Source organism: Phyllopteryx taeniolatus, chromosome 6, assembly GCF_024500385.1.
Source record: "Phyllopteryx taeniolatus isolate TA_2022b chromosome 6, UOR_Ptae_1.2, whole genome shotgun sequence".
NCBI lineage: Eukaryota > Metazoa > Chordata > Actinopteri > Syngnathiformes > Syngnathidae > Phyllopteryx > Phyllopteryx taeniolatus.
Window position 1 is genome coordinate 7,056,253 of NC_084507.1, and position 15,865 is coordinate 7,072,117.

At 41.4% G+C, this 15,865-nt stretch overlaps 1 protein-coding gene across 1 annotated transcript; it reads right to left on the reverse strand.

The window, feature by feature from the left end:
- Positions 1 to 4,054: 4,054 nt before the first annotated feature.
- galr1a (galanin receptor 1a) lies at positions 4,055 to 14,938 on the reverse strand. The gene is made up of 3 exons (XM_061777654.1): positions 14,088 to 14,938; positions 13,933 to 13,998; positions 4,055 to 7,331 (listed from the first exon to the last, which is right to left on the reverse strand). Exons 1-3 carry the CDS (start codon positions 14,727 to 14,729, stop codon positions 7,017 to 7,019), a joined length of 1,023 nt encoding a protein of 340 aa, XP_061633638.1. The 5' UTR covers positions 14,730 to 14,938; the 3' UTR covers positions 4,055 to 7,016.
- Between the last annotated feature and the right edge of the window lie 927 nt (positions 14,939 to 15,865).

Consider the following 15,865-nt stretch of genomic DNA (forward strand, 5'->3'; position numbering starts at 1 on the left):
CACTGGAACAACTGTTACACTTGAACTTTGAGTTTGCTGGAAATTGAAACATTATTTGATGTCTTAAAGGAATTTTGGTTTGTCCTCTAAATCCTCTGATATCCCAGATTTGAGATTATATTATTAGTACTTCTCACTGTAGGATCAAAGCATAATTATGTTATTTTCTTTAAAAATAAATAAATAGCCCTGCAAGATCAAAATCTGACTGTGTATATGTTCCTACCTTGATTAGATTGGATGCAATAAGGTTATATTAAGACAGTATTTTTCTCTCATGAACATTTTTTGCAAGCATTGCATCATAATTGCCTAACACTGTATAGGCTTTATGCCATAAACATGTCCCATCAAGGGATGAAATCTTCAAGACAGATGAGCCATGGTATATGGCACCAAAATGTTAAAGCTGACATTTTACATTAAATTCCAGTGTGGGCCCCTTTTTTTGGAGCGTGACATTATTTTGCTTGCTGATTATCCTTTGATCAAGAAAACATTTTATTTATAGGCATGGGCTGATGACTGTGTTGAAGGCATGGGACGCGAAAGGTCATTGTGATGTAATTCTGGCGCATGCGCATTAACATCAAATGGTATAAGTCCATTTCACTTCCATATAATATTGGCTAAGAAACTGTTTTTGTGTGTTTTTTATCGCTGTATGCAAGTTTGGGCCAGCTGATGCCAGGCAAAGCTATGCAGCAAAGCTGTACAACAGCAGCAACCAGAATTTGCCTTAAATATGAAGCTTTGGACAAATGTGTCCCAAATCGGTCCACTGGCCTGATCAGAGGGGATGTTTTGGATTGACAACTTTTTTTATTTCTGCCTACACAAAATATGTAATGAAAGTCTTGACGCACAGAAGTGAAAAATTAATAATTCCATTGTTGTTTGGAAAACGTTCCGATGGCGAAAACCTATCCATACGTGACATGTATTTGCATATTGTAAGGCTCATCCATTTGTAATATGGATATGATAGTAGGCCTACTATAAAAGTATATCACCAAAAGTAACGGCACCATGAAGTATTTAAGAGTGAGGTGCAAGTTATTAGTTCATGTGATATTTATCTTTTTTTGTGCCAAATATTAAATCTCTACAATACATCTACTCTAATATATAATATATCCTCACAAGGGTCGCGGGCATGCTGGAGCCTATCCCAGCTATCTTCGGGCGAGAGGCGGGGTACACCCTGAACTGGTCACCAGCCATATATATGGATGGATGTTGATATTCTCTGACTGGTTTCAGTCAACAAATGCAGTGCTGATTGTCAGAAGAACAATTTTTTTTATTTTTTTTATTGAGTCGAAAGGCAATTACATCATTCACCTATTAGCGCTGAGGCTGTGGGAGTTGCTATCTGTGCATTATATTGTTAGTGTCAGGCACTGCTGACCAAACTGAACTGTACTGAAGGCCCAAACTGTTTCTTTATAATAGGTTTCTGGGAAAAGACTTTCATTGTAGCTTTTGAAATGTTTACAATGCCGTTGATTGAGTCAGTAAAAATGATTTTTCAAGACAGCATTTGTCAATGTTAATCTTAAGGAGTGAGTTGTAGGAACAAAAATATAAAATATAGCTCCCTGCATGCCAAGTCCTGGAGGAAAATGAGTTGACTGATTAAGGCATGTTAAAAAAAAAAAAAACTGCCAGCCAAATATATAGATAACAGAATAGACAAACCTCACTCACACATTATTAGCTCAAAGTGCTTCAGCCCCAGAAGTGCTAAGTCATGAGAGAGACACAATTCTGTTCATTACAGGCCGGTGAAGGGTACCATCCAAGCAATTTGTAAGGTAAAATTGACTTATACAGGTAAACAAGGTTCACATCTGTTTCTCTCTCTCTCTTTTTGCTTCCAATGCAAGTACCATTGGATGTTGCAAATTACACTAACGTGTGAATTTTAAAGTATTAGATTGTAGTTTAAAGTGATGATTGGCTATATGGTTGCTCACCTGTCAGTGAAAAGTTACCATAAAGTATGCATCCCAAGCCGCTGTATGAGTAATATTTTTATTGTGAAAATTGTCTGAAGCAGCTGTGTCTAATGCTTATGTAGTTTAGCCAAAACTACACAGCTGTTTATTTTTTTTACGACTATATTGAGTCAGCATGGTTTTGTAGAAATTTCAGAATCAGAAGAGGTCTTACATATTTTCTGGTAGCATTTTATTAACCCTTCTTAACATTTTAAAACTTTTAAATATAAAGTCGTGTGTAGCAAATATATATTTCAATTATAAAAGATTGCTTGGTGACAAACACACACACACTCTCCAGATTCAAACCCTGTAGAGCACGCATTTTACCTGCAAAAGAAAAGACTGAAGTGAGTACCCCTCCATCCCCCTAAACAAAGAAGAATGGAAACTTGGTGATGTCAGTAGTTCACAGGCTTGATGCAGCTATTGCATGCAAAGGATTTGGAACTCATTTATTATCTAATTAAAGTGAATATAACTTAATATTGATTTTATTTATCTTTTCCAGTACTTTTACTAAACTAAAGATGTGAAGTTTTGTTATTATCTTTTAAGTTGTGTATCGATTCAGCTGTAAATACCCAGAAAAGATGTCATGTCGCAAATTCATCCTGTTATGTACCACCCAAATATTTTTAGTCTACTGTTCCATTACTTTTGTAATATGTTTCTTTTTACTTTCTCTAGGTGGAATGGCCACATGTCCCAATAGTATGTCAATGTGTCCATGTTGTAAACTTTGTCTGGTCATAGGGCTATATTTTTTAAGCTCCCGACAAAAGGTCCATATTCTAAAACTAAGCGCCATATTCACTTCAGAAACCTGAAAAAAATAAATCCCTTCTCCATGAACCTGGCCATCCAAAATACTTAGCCAGTAGTACGGCTCAATCAATGACAGTGATTTAGTTGAAGTCTACATCTCTGGCCTTCAGAGCATTCTCAAGTCCCATGCCCCACTGAAGACGAGAGCAGTCTTCTTCACCAGGACGGCCCCATGGTTCACGGAGCTACGGTGTATGAAGAGAGTTGAGCGCAAATTGTTGTATCTGGTTTGGCACAGGCAGGCTTACCATGACCACCAGAAAGTCTACTCTAAAGCACTAGCCACAGCCAAATCTAAATTTTATTCTGATCAAATTAATAACTGCACTGAGAAGACAAAACTGTTGTTTTCCACAGTAAATTACCTACTGAAACCCCAGATCTGTACCACCACACCGAGGAGCAGTGTAATAGCCTCATGGACTTCTTTTCCAACAAAGTGGAATCTATTCGATACAATACACACCAATCCTACCACCCTAACTACCGGTTCACAACCCACTGAGGTAGCGCTGCAAGAGGTAGGTACTTGTGATGGGGGATCACAAGTATTTTATTTCCGGCCACAACATTTCTCCCACCTCCCCTCTGTCATCACAAATCGAGATATCAAGTTTGACTCTAATCTTTCCTTTGACACCTACATCTGCCATCTCACCAAAGTTCCAGTTTCCCTCTCCCTACCTGACGCTGAGAGACTGGTCTATTCCTTCATCTCCTCCAGACTGGACTACTGCAACTTGTTGCTGGTTAGGGTCTCGGACAGAAGCCTGCAGAAACTACAGCACACCCAGAACTACACTGCCAGGGTCCTAACATTGAGTTGCAAATATGACCGACCATATTGCACCAATTCAGCTTCCCTCCACTGGCTGCATGTCTGCCACCAATCCTCTACAAACTCTGCCTACTTATCCACCAGTTTCTCCATGGCAATACCCCCTCATATCTCAGCAAGCTTCTCACTCAACACACCACCTCAAAGTGCCTCCAGTCCACCAAAACCCCCTCCCTCCACCACCATGGGAGACTAGGCCTTCCAAGCAGTGGCACAACATCTCTGGAATGCCCTCCCTGAGGGCTAAAACGCTTTCTATTTAAAACTGCTTATTAGCTTTTTAACCCATGATGAGGATTATTATCTAGAAGAGATCAACCGTCTGTGAATTGCAATCGTCATAGAGCCCACGACGATCAGTTGAATTTTTCTTTTTAATAATTAAAGAACATTTTCCCTTTCAGAAATCTTCACACTACTCAAATAGGCCTTGCATAATGTTTCTTGGGATTATATATATGATGTCAGGAAATGCCCTCCACTGGTCTATGATCAACAAAACAAACTCTTGGTGGAACCCAACTGATGGGAACCTTCTCTGTTATTTTCCTCAACTTATTGTGGGAGCAAAGGAAGTCTAAATCATCAGTTCATGCTTTCACTGAGAACGAAGACAAACCTCCTTTTATGGAAATGCAGTTAAATGGAATGAGCAAACAAAATTTCAATTCAAAGTAAACAAGGGAATTTCAAACCACAGAATGAAATTGTAATAACAATGTTTTTTTTGTGCAAATACCACAGAGTTTAATACATACACTGCATAAAGACACAATTAATCCTCGATATTACAACAACAAGCTTCTCTCTCTTGCAGCACAGACAGCAGCAAAAGATAAGAATGTGTACATCATATCAACAATGCTGCTCATAACAAAGAACATACAAACTGCATCTATATTAAAATATGTACAGCTACTGTATAGTGAAACAAAATCAAACAAACTAACAGACCACTGAAAATCATTCTTTTGTGTGTGCATGATTTTCTACCAACATATTTTCTCTATTTAGATTTGACAGTATTTATAGAATAGGGGCATTATCACAAAAAGGTTACATGTACTTAAAATCTTCATGTCTTTCTAGATAGGAATATATTATACAATGACATACAATCAATTTCACAATCATGATTAATTAGGAACTAGAGCTACAAGGAAGGGTTCTGAGCAATTATCTGGAGCTTTACAAGTCCAAGAGCTTTACTCAGTGAAGTCAAAATAATGTGAGACATTACACGAACATTGTTATCCGTGTCCTTAATATTTATAATAACCCCTATTTAACAAGCATTTACTGCATGAACAATGATGCCTTTTTAGAAGCAGTCTGAAAAAGAAAATATGAGCGCTCCAATTTTCTATACACATTTTATGTATGTAAATTACAGTAGATTATTTATCATCTCCATAGATAACAGCCACATACTCCCTCCTGAAACCTGACTGTAAGATCACCAGACTTTAGTGGGAAATAGCACATAAAGGTAAGCAATACATCACATTCCAGTGCTCTGTTGGCATGTACATGCTGCAGCAGCAAGTTACAAAAATTGTTCCGTCGCAGCCCACTCCACATATTTTTTTTCTCATAAAATAAACGGTAAAACATTTTGTTTTCATGAAATTAAAATAATTCTAATAAGACATCTAGTGTCGCAAGCAATTTTGCCAAATCTCAAATCTTTCAGAATACTGTATTATGGACTGTAGTAGCAGGAGGCTTCCATATATTTCCAGGCTTGAAATCTTTGGTCCATAGCTGAATTTAACTGATGGATCCCTCAAGATTCTGACATTTTTGAAGCGGGTGTGGCACTGGTCTTTGTGGTGAATGTCATCTATTTATTTTCTATCCCACTTGTCTTGACTAGTCGCCAGTCAATCGCATGGCACATAGACACAAACAACCATTCACACTCACAACTATGTTACAATTAAGTGCAGGAGTCACCAACATGGTGCCTGGGGGCACCTGGTCGCCCCCTAGGAGCACATGATTTGCCCACATGCCTGCTCTAAAAATAGCTCACCAGCGATGGATCATTGTGATTTCCTAGGAACGTTGTGATCATTTCTAAAAAAAATATTTGCACTGATTTCTAGAAATCAAGTTTTGCCCTGTGGGCAATTTAGTCTTCAATTAACCTACTATGCATGTTTTTGGGATGTGGGAGGAAACCAGAGTACCTGGGGAAAACCCACGCAGGCATGGGGAGTGCATGCAAACGCCACACAGGCCGGATTTGAACCCAGGTCCTCAGAACTGTGAGGCAGAAGTGCTGACCAGTTGTCCACCATGCCACCTCGATGAATATCCATCCAAGGATATCCCAGCTATCTTCGGGCGAGAGGCGGGGTACACCCTGAACCGGTCGCCAGCCAATCGCAGGGCACATATAAGCAAACAACCATTCGCGCACACATTCACACCTATGGGCAATTTAGAGTCTTCAATCAACCTACTATGCATGTTTTTGGGAAGTGGGAGGAAACCAGAGTGCCCGGAGAAAACCCACGCAGGCACGGGGAGAACATGCATTTCAAAAAGGTTGGTGACCCCTGATTTAGACTTCAATTAACCTGGAACATGGGAGGAAGGCAGAGTACCTGCAGAAAACTGACACAAGCACGGGAGAACATGCAAACTCCATGAGGACCTGAGCTGAGATTCAATCCCCAAACCTCATAACGGTGAGACAGATGTCCTAACCACAGGTTCACCGTGCTGCCTTTGTGAGTTTACCATTATATGGTACACGAAGAATAAATACATTTGGAGGAAAAAAAGCATATTCTTCACTGGAATTTTTTGTCACCTGATCTAAAGCTACAGTAATCGAGCATGCTTTTCATTTTCACTTAGTAAAGTGAAGACCCAAGGCCCACAAACAAGCAGCAAGTGATGGTGGCTCCACTGAAGACCTGTTAAAGCATCTCAATGAGGAAAATTCATTGTCCCAATGCTTCTGGACCGAACTGTAGCTGTGACATCAACTAAGCAGTCTTCATGGTTAGATTGAGCAATATTACCCAGCACAGGTTTTCATAGAGGAAGAACATTTCTTTACTAAAATAAACTATTATTTTGATTTGTTGGGGCCCATTCCTCAATGTAAGATTTCACAAAAAGAGAAAGTTGAGACAAGAACATATTAGATTTGAAAGCATTATGTATGTTTGTATATGAAAACATTGTGCAAATAATTTAAACCTTACAGCGGTTATGTGGAAAAGCCGTGGCAACGTAATATCTACAATTTTGGGCTTTCACTGTCTCTAAATTCAGTTTTAGTTTTAAAGTTGCCATAAATTAGTCATACACCTCTATGCAAACCTTGAATATCAAACATTGGTGCAGTTAGTTGGTGTGTCTGCCTTACTGCGGACCTCCTTGATCTCATTGAACGGCACATCTTCGGTGCCAATCTGGCATTTGAACACTTGTTTATAAGCCTTCCTGAAGTTTTCTGACAGGAAGGCATAGATGACTGGGTTGACAGATGAGTTGCTGTACGCCAGGCAGTGGGCAGCAATCCGGAGCAAAAAGGAAGCCTGGTTCAGTGGGAAGGTCCCAAACTCTACCCAAAGGTGAACCACGTGATGAGGGAGCCATGACAGACAGAACACCACCACCACAACCAACACTGTCTGAGCTGTCTGAGAGCCACCACATGAGGAGGAAAGAACACAGAATGCCGTTAGTGCAAAGTGCCCTCCAGGTCAAAGGTGAGGTGGGGCAAATTCACTGGATAAATTGAGGGTATCGTTTACTGTTCGTCTCTTACCTTTCCATCAAAATTGTGTATTGCTTGTTTCATTACAAGAAACGCTTTTGCGCCAGAGGATGGGATGGGATGGCAGAGTCAGCAGAAAATGTTTATCAAAGTTTATAAAAGTCATCTCAGGCTTATTAAAATTCAAAGTGAATGTCAAAGGTGTACAAGAGAAGAAGAGAAAGGTTACATGAGTTCTCTCACAATCTGCATCCAATTACCATTTATCAGAAAAGGTTTGACTAAAGTTAAGGATTCCCATAATTCAAAGGTTCTCAATTTAAACCTGGCAGAATTAACCCTGAATAATGTCAATAAGAATAACCTGGCATCATACGGTGCGAATCAAGTCCATCAGACAAGCATACAGTATTTGTGGTCGCTCCATTTCAAAGCAAATGTCTAATGACAGTTTACAAAGAAGAACTGAATGCTATTACTTGATGCAAGACTTTTAGTCATGCAGCTGGAACCTGTCATCAATTTAAAATATATATGCATAATTACATGCGTTCTCATCTGAAGCAGCCACTAGACTTATTCCAGAACTAATCAGTCTCCATTGTGGAAAACAAAGCACATTTAATAGAGCCTGAAAAAAAAATGTGGCACATTCACTACAATTTTGTTGGAAAGAGCCTATAAATGGCTGCCAAATCACTCCCAAAAGGGATTTAAAATGAAATAACAATTTACACTATGTCTTTGGTACTAAACAACACACACAACGTGCAAAAGGTATTGGGACATTGATTATATAGTTAAGAATGAACTCCAAAAACATCTTACCAGATTGCATACAGACAGTAAGTCAATATTTTCCTAAGGTTCCTTTCCAGTCTTGACACACAAACACAGCAGCCATGGAGAGGTTCCCACAGTTTTGAGAACTTTCAAACAGTACTTTGTTTAGGTAGCCTCCATAATATGTTCACAGCTTCATTTCAAACCCTTGAGAGTCATTCCTAACAGATGTAAAAACTACAGGCAGATTCAACTTTGTTTCAGATCTCACCTCATCCCACCTTTCAATGTCTCTAGGTTCAATGATCTCTTAAATATTTGAAGCTATTAATATAAAGATACAGGCTCTACATTAAAACATGTATTTAGTCAATTCTTTAATGGATATCACAGAACAAAAATATAAACGCTGCCATTTTTCATTAACTGAAATCAAATATCTTTTTGTACTCAAAAGGCCTTTTTCTCTCAAAAATTATTCACAGTATGTCTAAATCTATGTTACTGAGTTCTTCTCCTTTGCCGAGATAATCCATCCACCTCACAGGTGTGGCATATCAAGATGCCGATTAGAAATAGAAAGTCACTCTAAAATGTGCAGTTTTGAGGAAGTGTGCAATTGGCATGCTGACTGCAAGACTGTCCACCAGGGCTGTTGCCCGTAAATGTTCATTTCTCATTCAAAAGCCATCTCCAAAGGTTTTTCAGAGAATTGGGCAGTATATCAACCCAGCCTCACATCCACAGACCACGTGTAACCACAGCAGCCCAATACCTCCACATCCACTGCTGCAACAATCAGTTTGCGTTACCAAATCATTTCTGCACAAACTGTCAGAAATCATCTCAGGAAACTCATCTGCTTGCTGTTCGTCCGCATCGGGAAATCGAGTTCGTCTTGACTTGCGTGGGCAAATGCTCAAAATTGATGGTGTCTGGCACTTTGCAGAGGTGTTCCCTTCAAGGACGGTGACGAGTCTGCATATCGACAGGAAGCGGAGCGGCTGGAGCTGTGGTGCGGCCGACACAACCTGGAGCTGAACACGCTCAAGACTGTAGAGACGATCGTGGACTTCAGGAGGCATCCTTCGCCACAGCTGCCCCTCACGTTGTCCAGCTGCCTTGTGTCAACCGTCGAGACCTTCAAGTTCCTGGGAATTACAATCTCCCAGGACCTGAAGTGGGCGACCAACATCAACTCCGTCCTCAAAAAGGCCCAGCAGAGGATGTACTTCCTGCGGCTTCTGAGAAAGCACGGCCTGCCACCGGAGCTGCTGAGACAGTTCTACACAGCGGTCATCGAATCAGTCCTGTGTTCTTCCATCACAGTCTGGTTTGGTGCTGCTACAAAAAAGGGCAAACTCCGACTGCAACAGACAATCAAAACTGCTGAAAGGATTGTCGGTACCCCCCTACCCACCCTTGAGGACTTGCACGCTGCCAGAACTAAGACAAGGGCGTGCAAAATCATCTCGGACCCTCCCCACCCCGGTCACCAGCTCTTCCAGCTCCTTCCCTCAGGTAGGCGCTACCGATCAATGCAAACTAGAACTATCCATCCATCCATTTTCTGAACCGCTTCTCCTCACTAGGGTCGCGGGCGTGCTGGAGCCTATCCCAGCTGTCATCGGGCAGGAGGCGGGGTACACCCTGAACTGGTTGCCAGCCAATCGCAGGGCACACAGAAACAAACAACCATTCGCACTCACAGTCATGCCTACGGGCAATTTAGAGTCTCCAATTAATGCATGTTTTTGGGATGTGGGAGGAAACCGGAGTGCCCGGAGAAAACCCACGCAGGCACGGGGAGAACATGCAAACTCCACACAGGCGGGGACGGGGATTGAACCCCGCACCTCAGAACTGTGAGGCTGACGCTCTAACCAGTCAACCACCGTGCCGCCCCAAACTAGAACTAGTAGACATTCAAACAGCTTCTTCCCTCTTGCAATCAACTTCTTAAACAGCTAATTTATAATTCCATTACAACAAGCTGGCAATTTTTTGACTTGAGTTTCTGTGGGGCCAATTATGTATTACTCGTGCACTCACTGTAGTTGTCTCGCCGTGCTGCACTATTTGCATATAGTGGCCACTCATGCCAGAGTAGCATCTGCTCCATTTGCACACTGATTGAGGAGTGTCTGTAACATTTGCACAACCATTGTCCCAGATTATCGCACTACTCGTCACTTTAAACCGCATACACTCCTTGAAGTCTCAGTGCCCTTTGCACAATGGTCATTGCACCGGACTATTGCGATATTAGCCATTTGAACTGCTCGAAGTGCTAGAGGACTCTGCATCTTTTTGCACAATTGTTGTTTGTTGTTGTTTTTTGTCAATGTCTTTATGTCTCCAAAGTGTTCTGTAAATTGACTGTCTGTTGTACTAGAGCGGCTCCAACTACCGGAGACAAATTCCTTGTGTGTTTTGGACATACTTGGCAAATAAAGATGATTCTGATTCTGACTAATTAATTGTGTTTTTCACTGTACAGAGAAGATAGCACAGAGCAAGTGACCCCCCCCCCCCCTGCACCCCCACAATACAGTAAAATTGCAGATTTTAGAGTGGCCTTTTACTGTGGGCAGCCTAAGGCACACCTGTGCAATAATCATGCTGTCTCATCAGCATCCTGATATGCCACACCTGTGAGGAGGATGGATTATCTCAGGAAAGGAGAAGTGCTCACTAACAAAGATTTAGACAGATTTGTGAACCATATGAGTTGAATAAGCCTTTTCTGTACTGTAAAAATATTGGATTTGCGAGTTCAGCTCATGAAAAATGGCAGCAAATACAAAAGTCATATGTTTAAAGGTATTTTTAGGGAGGGTTTACATTCAGATTATAATCGCTTTAGAAGCCCAAACCAAATGAAAATGCTCCATATAAAAACCTAAAACGGAATAAACAGGCCGAATCTGAATGGAATTTGATTCGGTTTCACAGGGGGTGGAATGTTCCTTTTGCCAAACCGATCACAAAGTAAATTTTTCGTCACGTAAACTGCCATTCGGAATAGAGCCGAGAAATGCTCTGTCTGCGCATGCTCCGTCTCGATGTAAACTAAGTCATCATTTACGCACAGCGTCAATATTTCGGCTCCTGACAGAGCTCGTATGCGACGGAGATCTTATTTTTAACTACTTATAAGTTGTTTTTCATCAAGTATTTTTTCAATTAAAAAAAAACAATCCCAACTACTGTGCTGAATAGTGGTATTGTACTCTCTGAAGCATTCACTGCCTCAGTTCTGCTTACAGAATACTGAAAAACTTGGACACACATTAAATTTGATAATACTTCTTAACAATCTTAACAAAGTAAAATGAGCCTGTACCCATTTACCGGTGACTTTAGTAAATCTTTGCCACCAACACTCTGGGATGTTTAAAACTGTTTATCTGAAAGTTTCCATAACTAGAATATTTTAAAATAATTGTCACATTCCAAGGAAGATTTTCTTTCTTGCTCAATTTGACTTTTGAGAGCACTGGATATTCCACTGTGTGCGTCTTTGTATCATACATGAGTTTGCTAAACAAACAGTATTTCGCAACAACAGTGGAAGTTACCTCGCTCCATCCTGCTGTTACTACTAAGGTCAACAGATGCATATTTAAACCAGATATCTGAGTGAAATCATGAGAGCATGCAAATGTAATTAACATGGCAAAATTAAATGATCCTATTCAAGTGGCGTTTTAGCTTTTGATCCTTTAGTCAGTTAGCGAAAAGCATATTAACTGTTGCTTATTTGTACTATATACTGTATTGGCTTATTGTACAGGTCACAATTCCAGGGGGAGCCTTGGAGTATAAAAACAAATTATTTCTTACAGCTATCGCTACTATTACAGTACTTTGTAGGTTGTTGAGGCCCAGATTCCGAATAATGCCAAGGATGAACAACATGGTGCCGTCAACCACCACGTAACCCCAAAGGAACACATTAGTAGCCAGGGCCTGTTTTAAAAATAACTCACTAGTAATGGGACAGGCCTATGAATGTTGTAGAAATGATCATTTGAAGATGTTACCACTTGTGGAGATTTGTAGTATTAAAGTGTTGCATGTGTAACAGTGCCAGTTGCTAGTAAACGTCACACCCCAACACCTTAAGAGCCACACTCGCCGGTCGGTTGAAAGCCTCGACTTTTGGCCCATCGATATTAGACTAGTGCACTCAACTCTCAAGCAGTGGCAATGTGTGGTCAAACTGATAGCCCCTGGCATTAATCATTACACAAGAATTAGCTCTAATCTTAAAAAAAAAAAAGGTTGGTGATACCAAGGAGACGAGCTCATATATGTAGATGTATATGGGTCATTTATACTGTATTTAATTTGATCAATAATGGTAAAGACATACCCCACTGTATTTCATTTTGAAAATCAAATACATTTTCCTGATGAGTTTTGGAATTTTTTGTCAGTTGTTTTCATTCATCCATCCATCCATCCATTTTCTGAGCCGCTTCTCCTCACTATGGTCATGGGTGTGCTGGTCTTATCCCAGCTATCATCGGGCAGGAGGCGGGGTACACCCTGAACTGGTTGCCAGCCAATCGCAGAGCACATACAAACAAACAACCATTCGCACTCACAGTCACACCTACAGGCAATTTAGAGTTGTCAATTAACCTACCACGCATGTTTTTGGGGTTGTGGGAGGAAACCGGAGTGCCCGGAGAAAACCCACGCAGGCACTGGAGAACATGCAAACTCCACACAGGCGGGGCCGGGGATCGAACCCCTGTCCTCAGAACTGTGAGGCTGACGCTCTAACCAGTCATCCACTCTGCTGCCCTGTTTTCATTCAGAAGGTAATAATTGTTTCTAAGAAAAAAAAATTTTAAAGTAATATTTTCCACACTTTTATTGCCAAAATGTCTTTACCGTTACATGTACCAAATGAAATATGATTTGCAACATGCTTTTTGAAGACACTCATAACATTTTGGTGATATACCTGTATAGGATATTTCGCCTATTGCTTAATATGCCTTTGCCATGAAAACCATCTGGGTGTCTGAAGTGTTCCTTATTTTGGTTGGTTCTTTCACAAATGGTCATTCTTTGCCACTCAAGCTCTTTACTGTGAATGCCACTGGCAGAAGCCTCATTATGTTGTTGCAATACACCAGAGGGATATGTGATGTAAAGTGCCAGGATGTGGCAGCCACTTTGCATTCACACAATAGCAGACAACAAAATGGACGGTGTTATTTCTGAGATATGTATAAATTTGTGAAAGGGTCAGAACAATAGCAGGTCTTTACCATTATTTTCAATGTATATAGACACGAGTGTAATGAGTTTAATGAGTAGTTAGGATCATTTATGCACTTGTATCTGCAGAGTTTAAAGGGCAGTACATGTAAATTGTGCAGCTCACACGGTTACTAGGAAGCTGTTAGTCTTTGCCGTTTTGCAAGAAGTATATTTCAGTGGTTCGCCATCATTTGTTCCGTCTGTGAGTTCTATCAACAAAACTGGAAAATGTAAGTCGTTATCATTGTTTATGATTTTCCCCACACAAGATTTAAAAAATGTTGTTGTTCAGATTACATTTGCATTGGTCTGCCAATTTTCATTTGATGGCAGGATACATCATACCTTGTGCAATTATATTATTATACATACCGTGTATACAATATGTACAGTTCAATTTAGTGCTTCTCAGTGCAATGTGGATCACGCAGCCCATCTCATAGGGAACTCTAAACACATACCTTTTTCTTTGATGCCTCAGACTTTCTGGACATATTTCTCAGCTTTTTGTGCAAATGTTTTAAAACCTGCAAGCAACGAACGACACCTAAGTCAGATGCGTTGAAGTGTTCAGGAAGCATCATAAGCAGCAAATGGCCAATGTAGATTCGCTTACCTTTGCATAGCAAAAAGAGATGAGCAGCAGTGGCAAAACGTAGCCAAAAACAAAGGTGCACACCACATAGACTTTTTTCTGGTTTTGTTCTGGCCACACTTCCCAGCAAAATGTGAGATTTTCTCCCCCGTGAAAGATGTTCTGGTAATACATGATGGGCGCTGCCATGGCCAGAGAGAGAATCCAAATGACCAACACGCCGATCAAGGCATGTTTGGGCACCCTGATGGCGGAGGACTTTCTGGAGTGTACGATGGCCACGTACCTGTCCACGGACATGGCCGAGAGGGTGAAGATGCTGACCAGCATGGACACCGTGAAGAAATAGTGGATAAATTTACAAATGAATGCGCCCAGCACCCAGGTGTGCATCATGTAGATGGTAGACTGGAAGGGGATGCAAAAGAGCAGATAGGACAGGTCCGCGATGCTCAGGTTGAGGATGAAGATGTTTGTGGTGCTGCGTGGTTTTCCTGGCTTGCTCCGTGCCAGCACGGTGATCACCATGGAGTTGCCCAGCACACCCAGTACGAAGATCAGGCAAAACGCCACCAGGGTGATGAAATTATCCGCGCCGATCCCGAATAAAAGTTGCTCTTGCTCTGTTCGGTTGAGGTCCCACGGCAACTCCGTGAGATTCATGGCTTCCTCGTCAACTTGGAAGTTCGCCAGACCAATTGACTTGAGGTCTTTCTGCGCCTCGGCTTCGTCTTTTTCTCGGATAGATGTCAGCTTTGACCAGTGAACATTTTCGACGGAGGATGAGTTTGTCCAAATCCCGCGGTGTACTCCTTCAAGTGGCGTCACAGTGCGGATTCCATTAAAACATTCTACATATGCTTGGGAGCAAATCAGTCATGTGAATGTGAGTCTCCGAGTGCGCACCCGATGCGTCTGCGTAACGAACGCGCGCTGCAACCACTCGGAAAAAGGCTCCCCCCCCCACCCCCTTTTTTTTTTTTTTTTTTTTGTTCTGCTCCTGCACTTTTCCTCCCACCCTCGCATTCAATCGGAGCAGTGGTGGTCCTCCCTTGAATGGCGCACAAGTGCGAGCCCCCTCCGAACACAAGCACATTCACAGACCAATGAAAAGCAAACTGCAATGGACCTTATATTTACAGAGATAGAGATCTCCCATGACTAGCTTTAATATCGATAACCTCTAGGAGCAAAAATCTTTGAAGACCCCTTATAATGTCTCCACAAGGGGGTGAACCTACCCCGTATAAACGCCAATGACTTCCATGTCTGGATGCCAATAGAAAACAATTTCACCAAGAATTTTGGGGGTTCAAGATCTGCTGACATTTTAAAGCGGACAGAGCACTGGCATTGCTGGTGTACAGTACCTCACTACCCACCTATGTTGTATGGGGGGGTCCCTCAGTCACAACATCCTGGAGGTTGCAGTCATTACGGGGGGTTGTAACACATGAAGGTATTACCTACCTACCTATCAACCAACAAACCAACCAACCAAGTACTTCTTATTATCACATGAATGAAGCTAAAGAATAGCAGGTCAGTGCTGGTCTCCACGGAAAATCCAGAGTCCGACCAGTCCGAGACAGAGACAAAACCAAATAAGACTTTTGGGAGTCGAGTCCGAGACAAGACCAAGACCTGCAAAATGTGGCCTCGAGACCAAAACCCGCCTCTAATAATAGGCAATTATAATAACTTTTGGGGTAGAAATTTGCTCCCTGTGTTTGGGCTTCTTAAATAATGTTGAAGAAGTTGTTTTGGAGTGATGACACGTGATGTCTGTGTAACGTTTC

Excerpts from the sequence above, each read along its gene's own strand:
- galr1a (XM_061777654.1), bottom strand. The coding sequence starts at position 14,729 with ATGAATCTCACGGAGTTGCCGTGGGACCTCAACCGAACAGAGCAAGAG. Across the intron at positions 13,999-14,087 it reads TCTCTTTTTGCTATGCAAAG|GTTTTAAAACATTTGCACAA; the intron begins GTAAGCGAATCT and ends CGTTGCTTGCAG. Across the intron at positions 7,332-13,932 it reads CTGAGGCATCAAAGAAAAAG|ACAGCTCAGACAGTGTTGGT; the intron begins GTATGTGTTTAG and ends GGTGGCTCTCAG.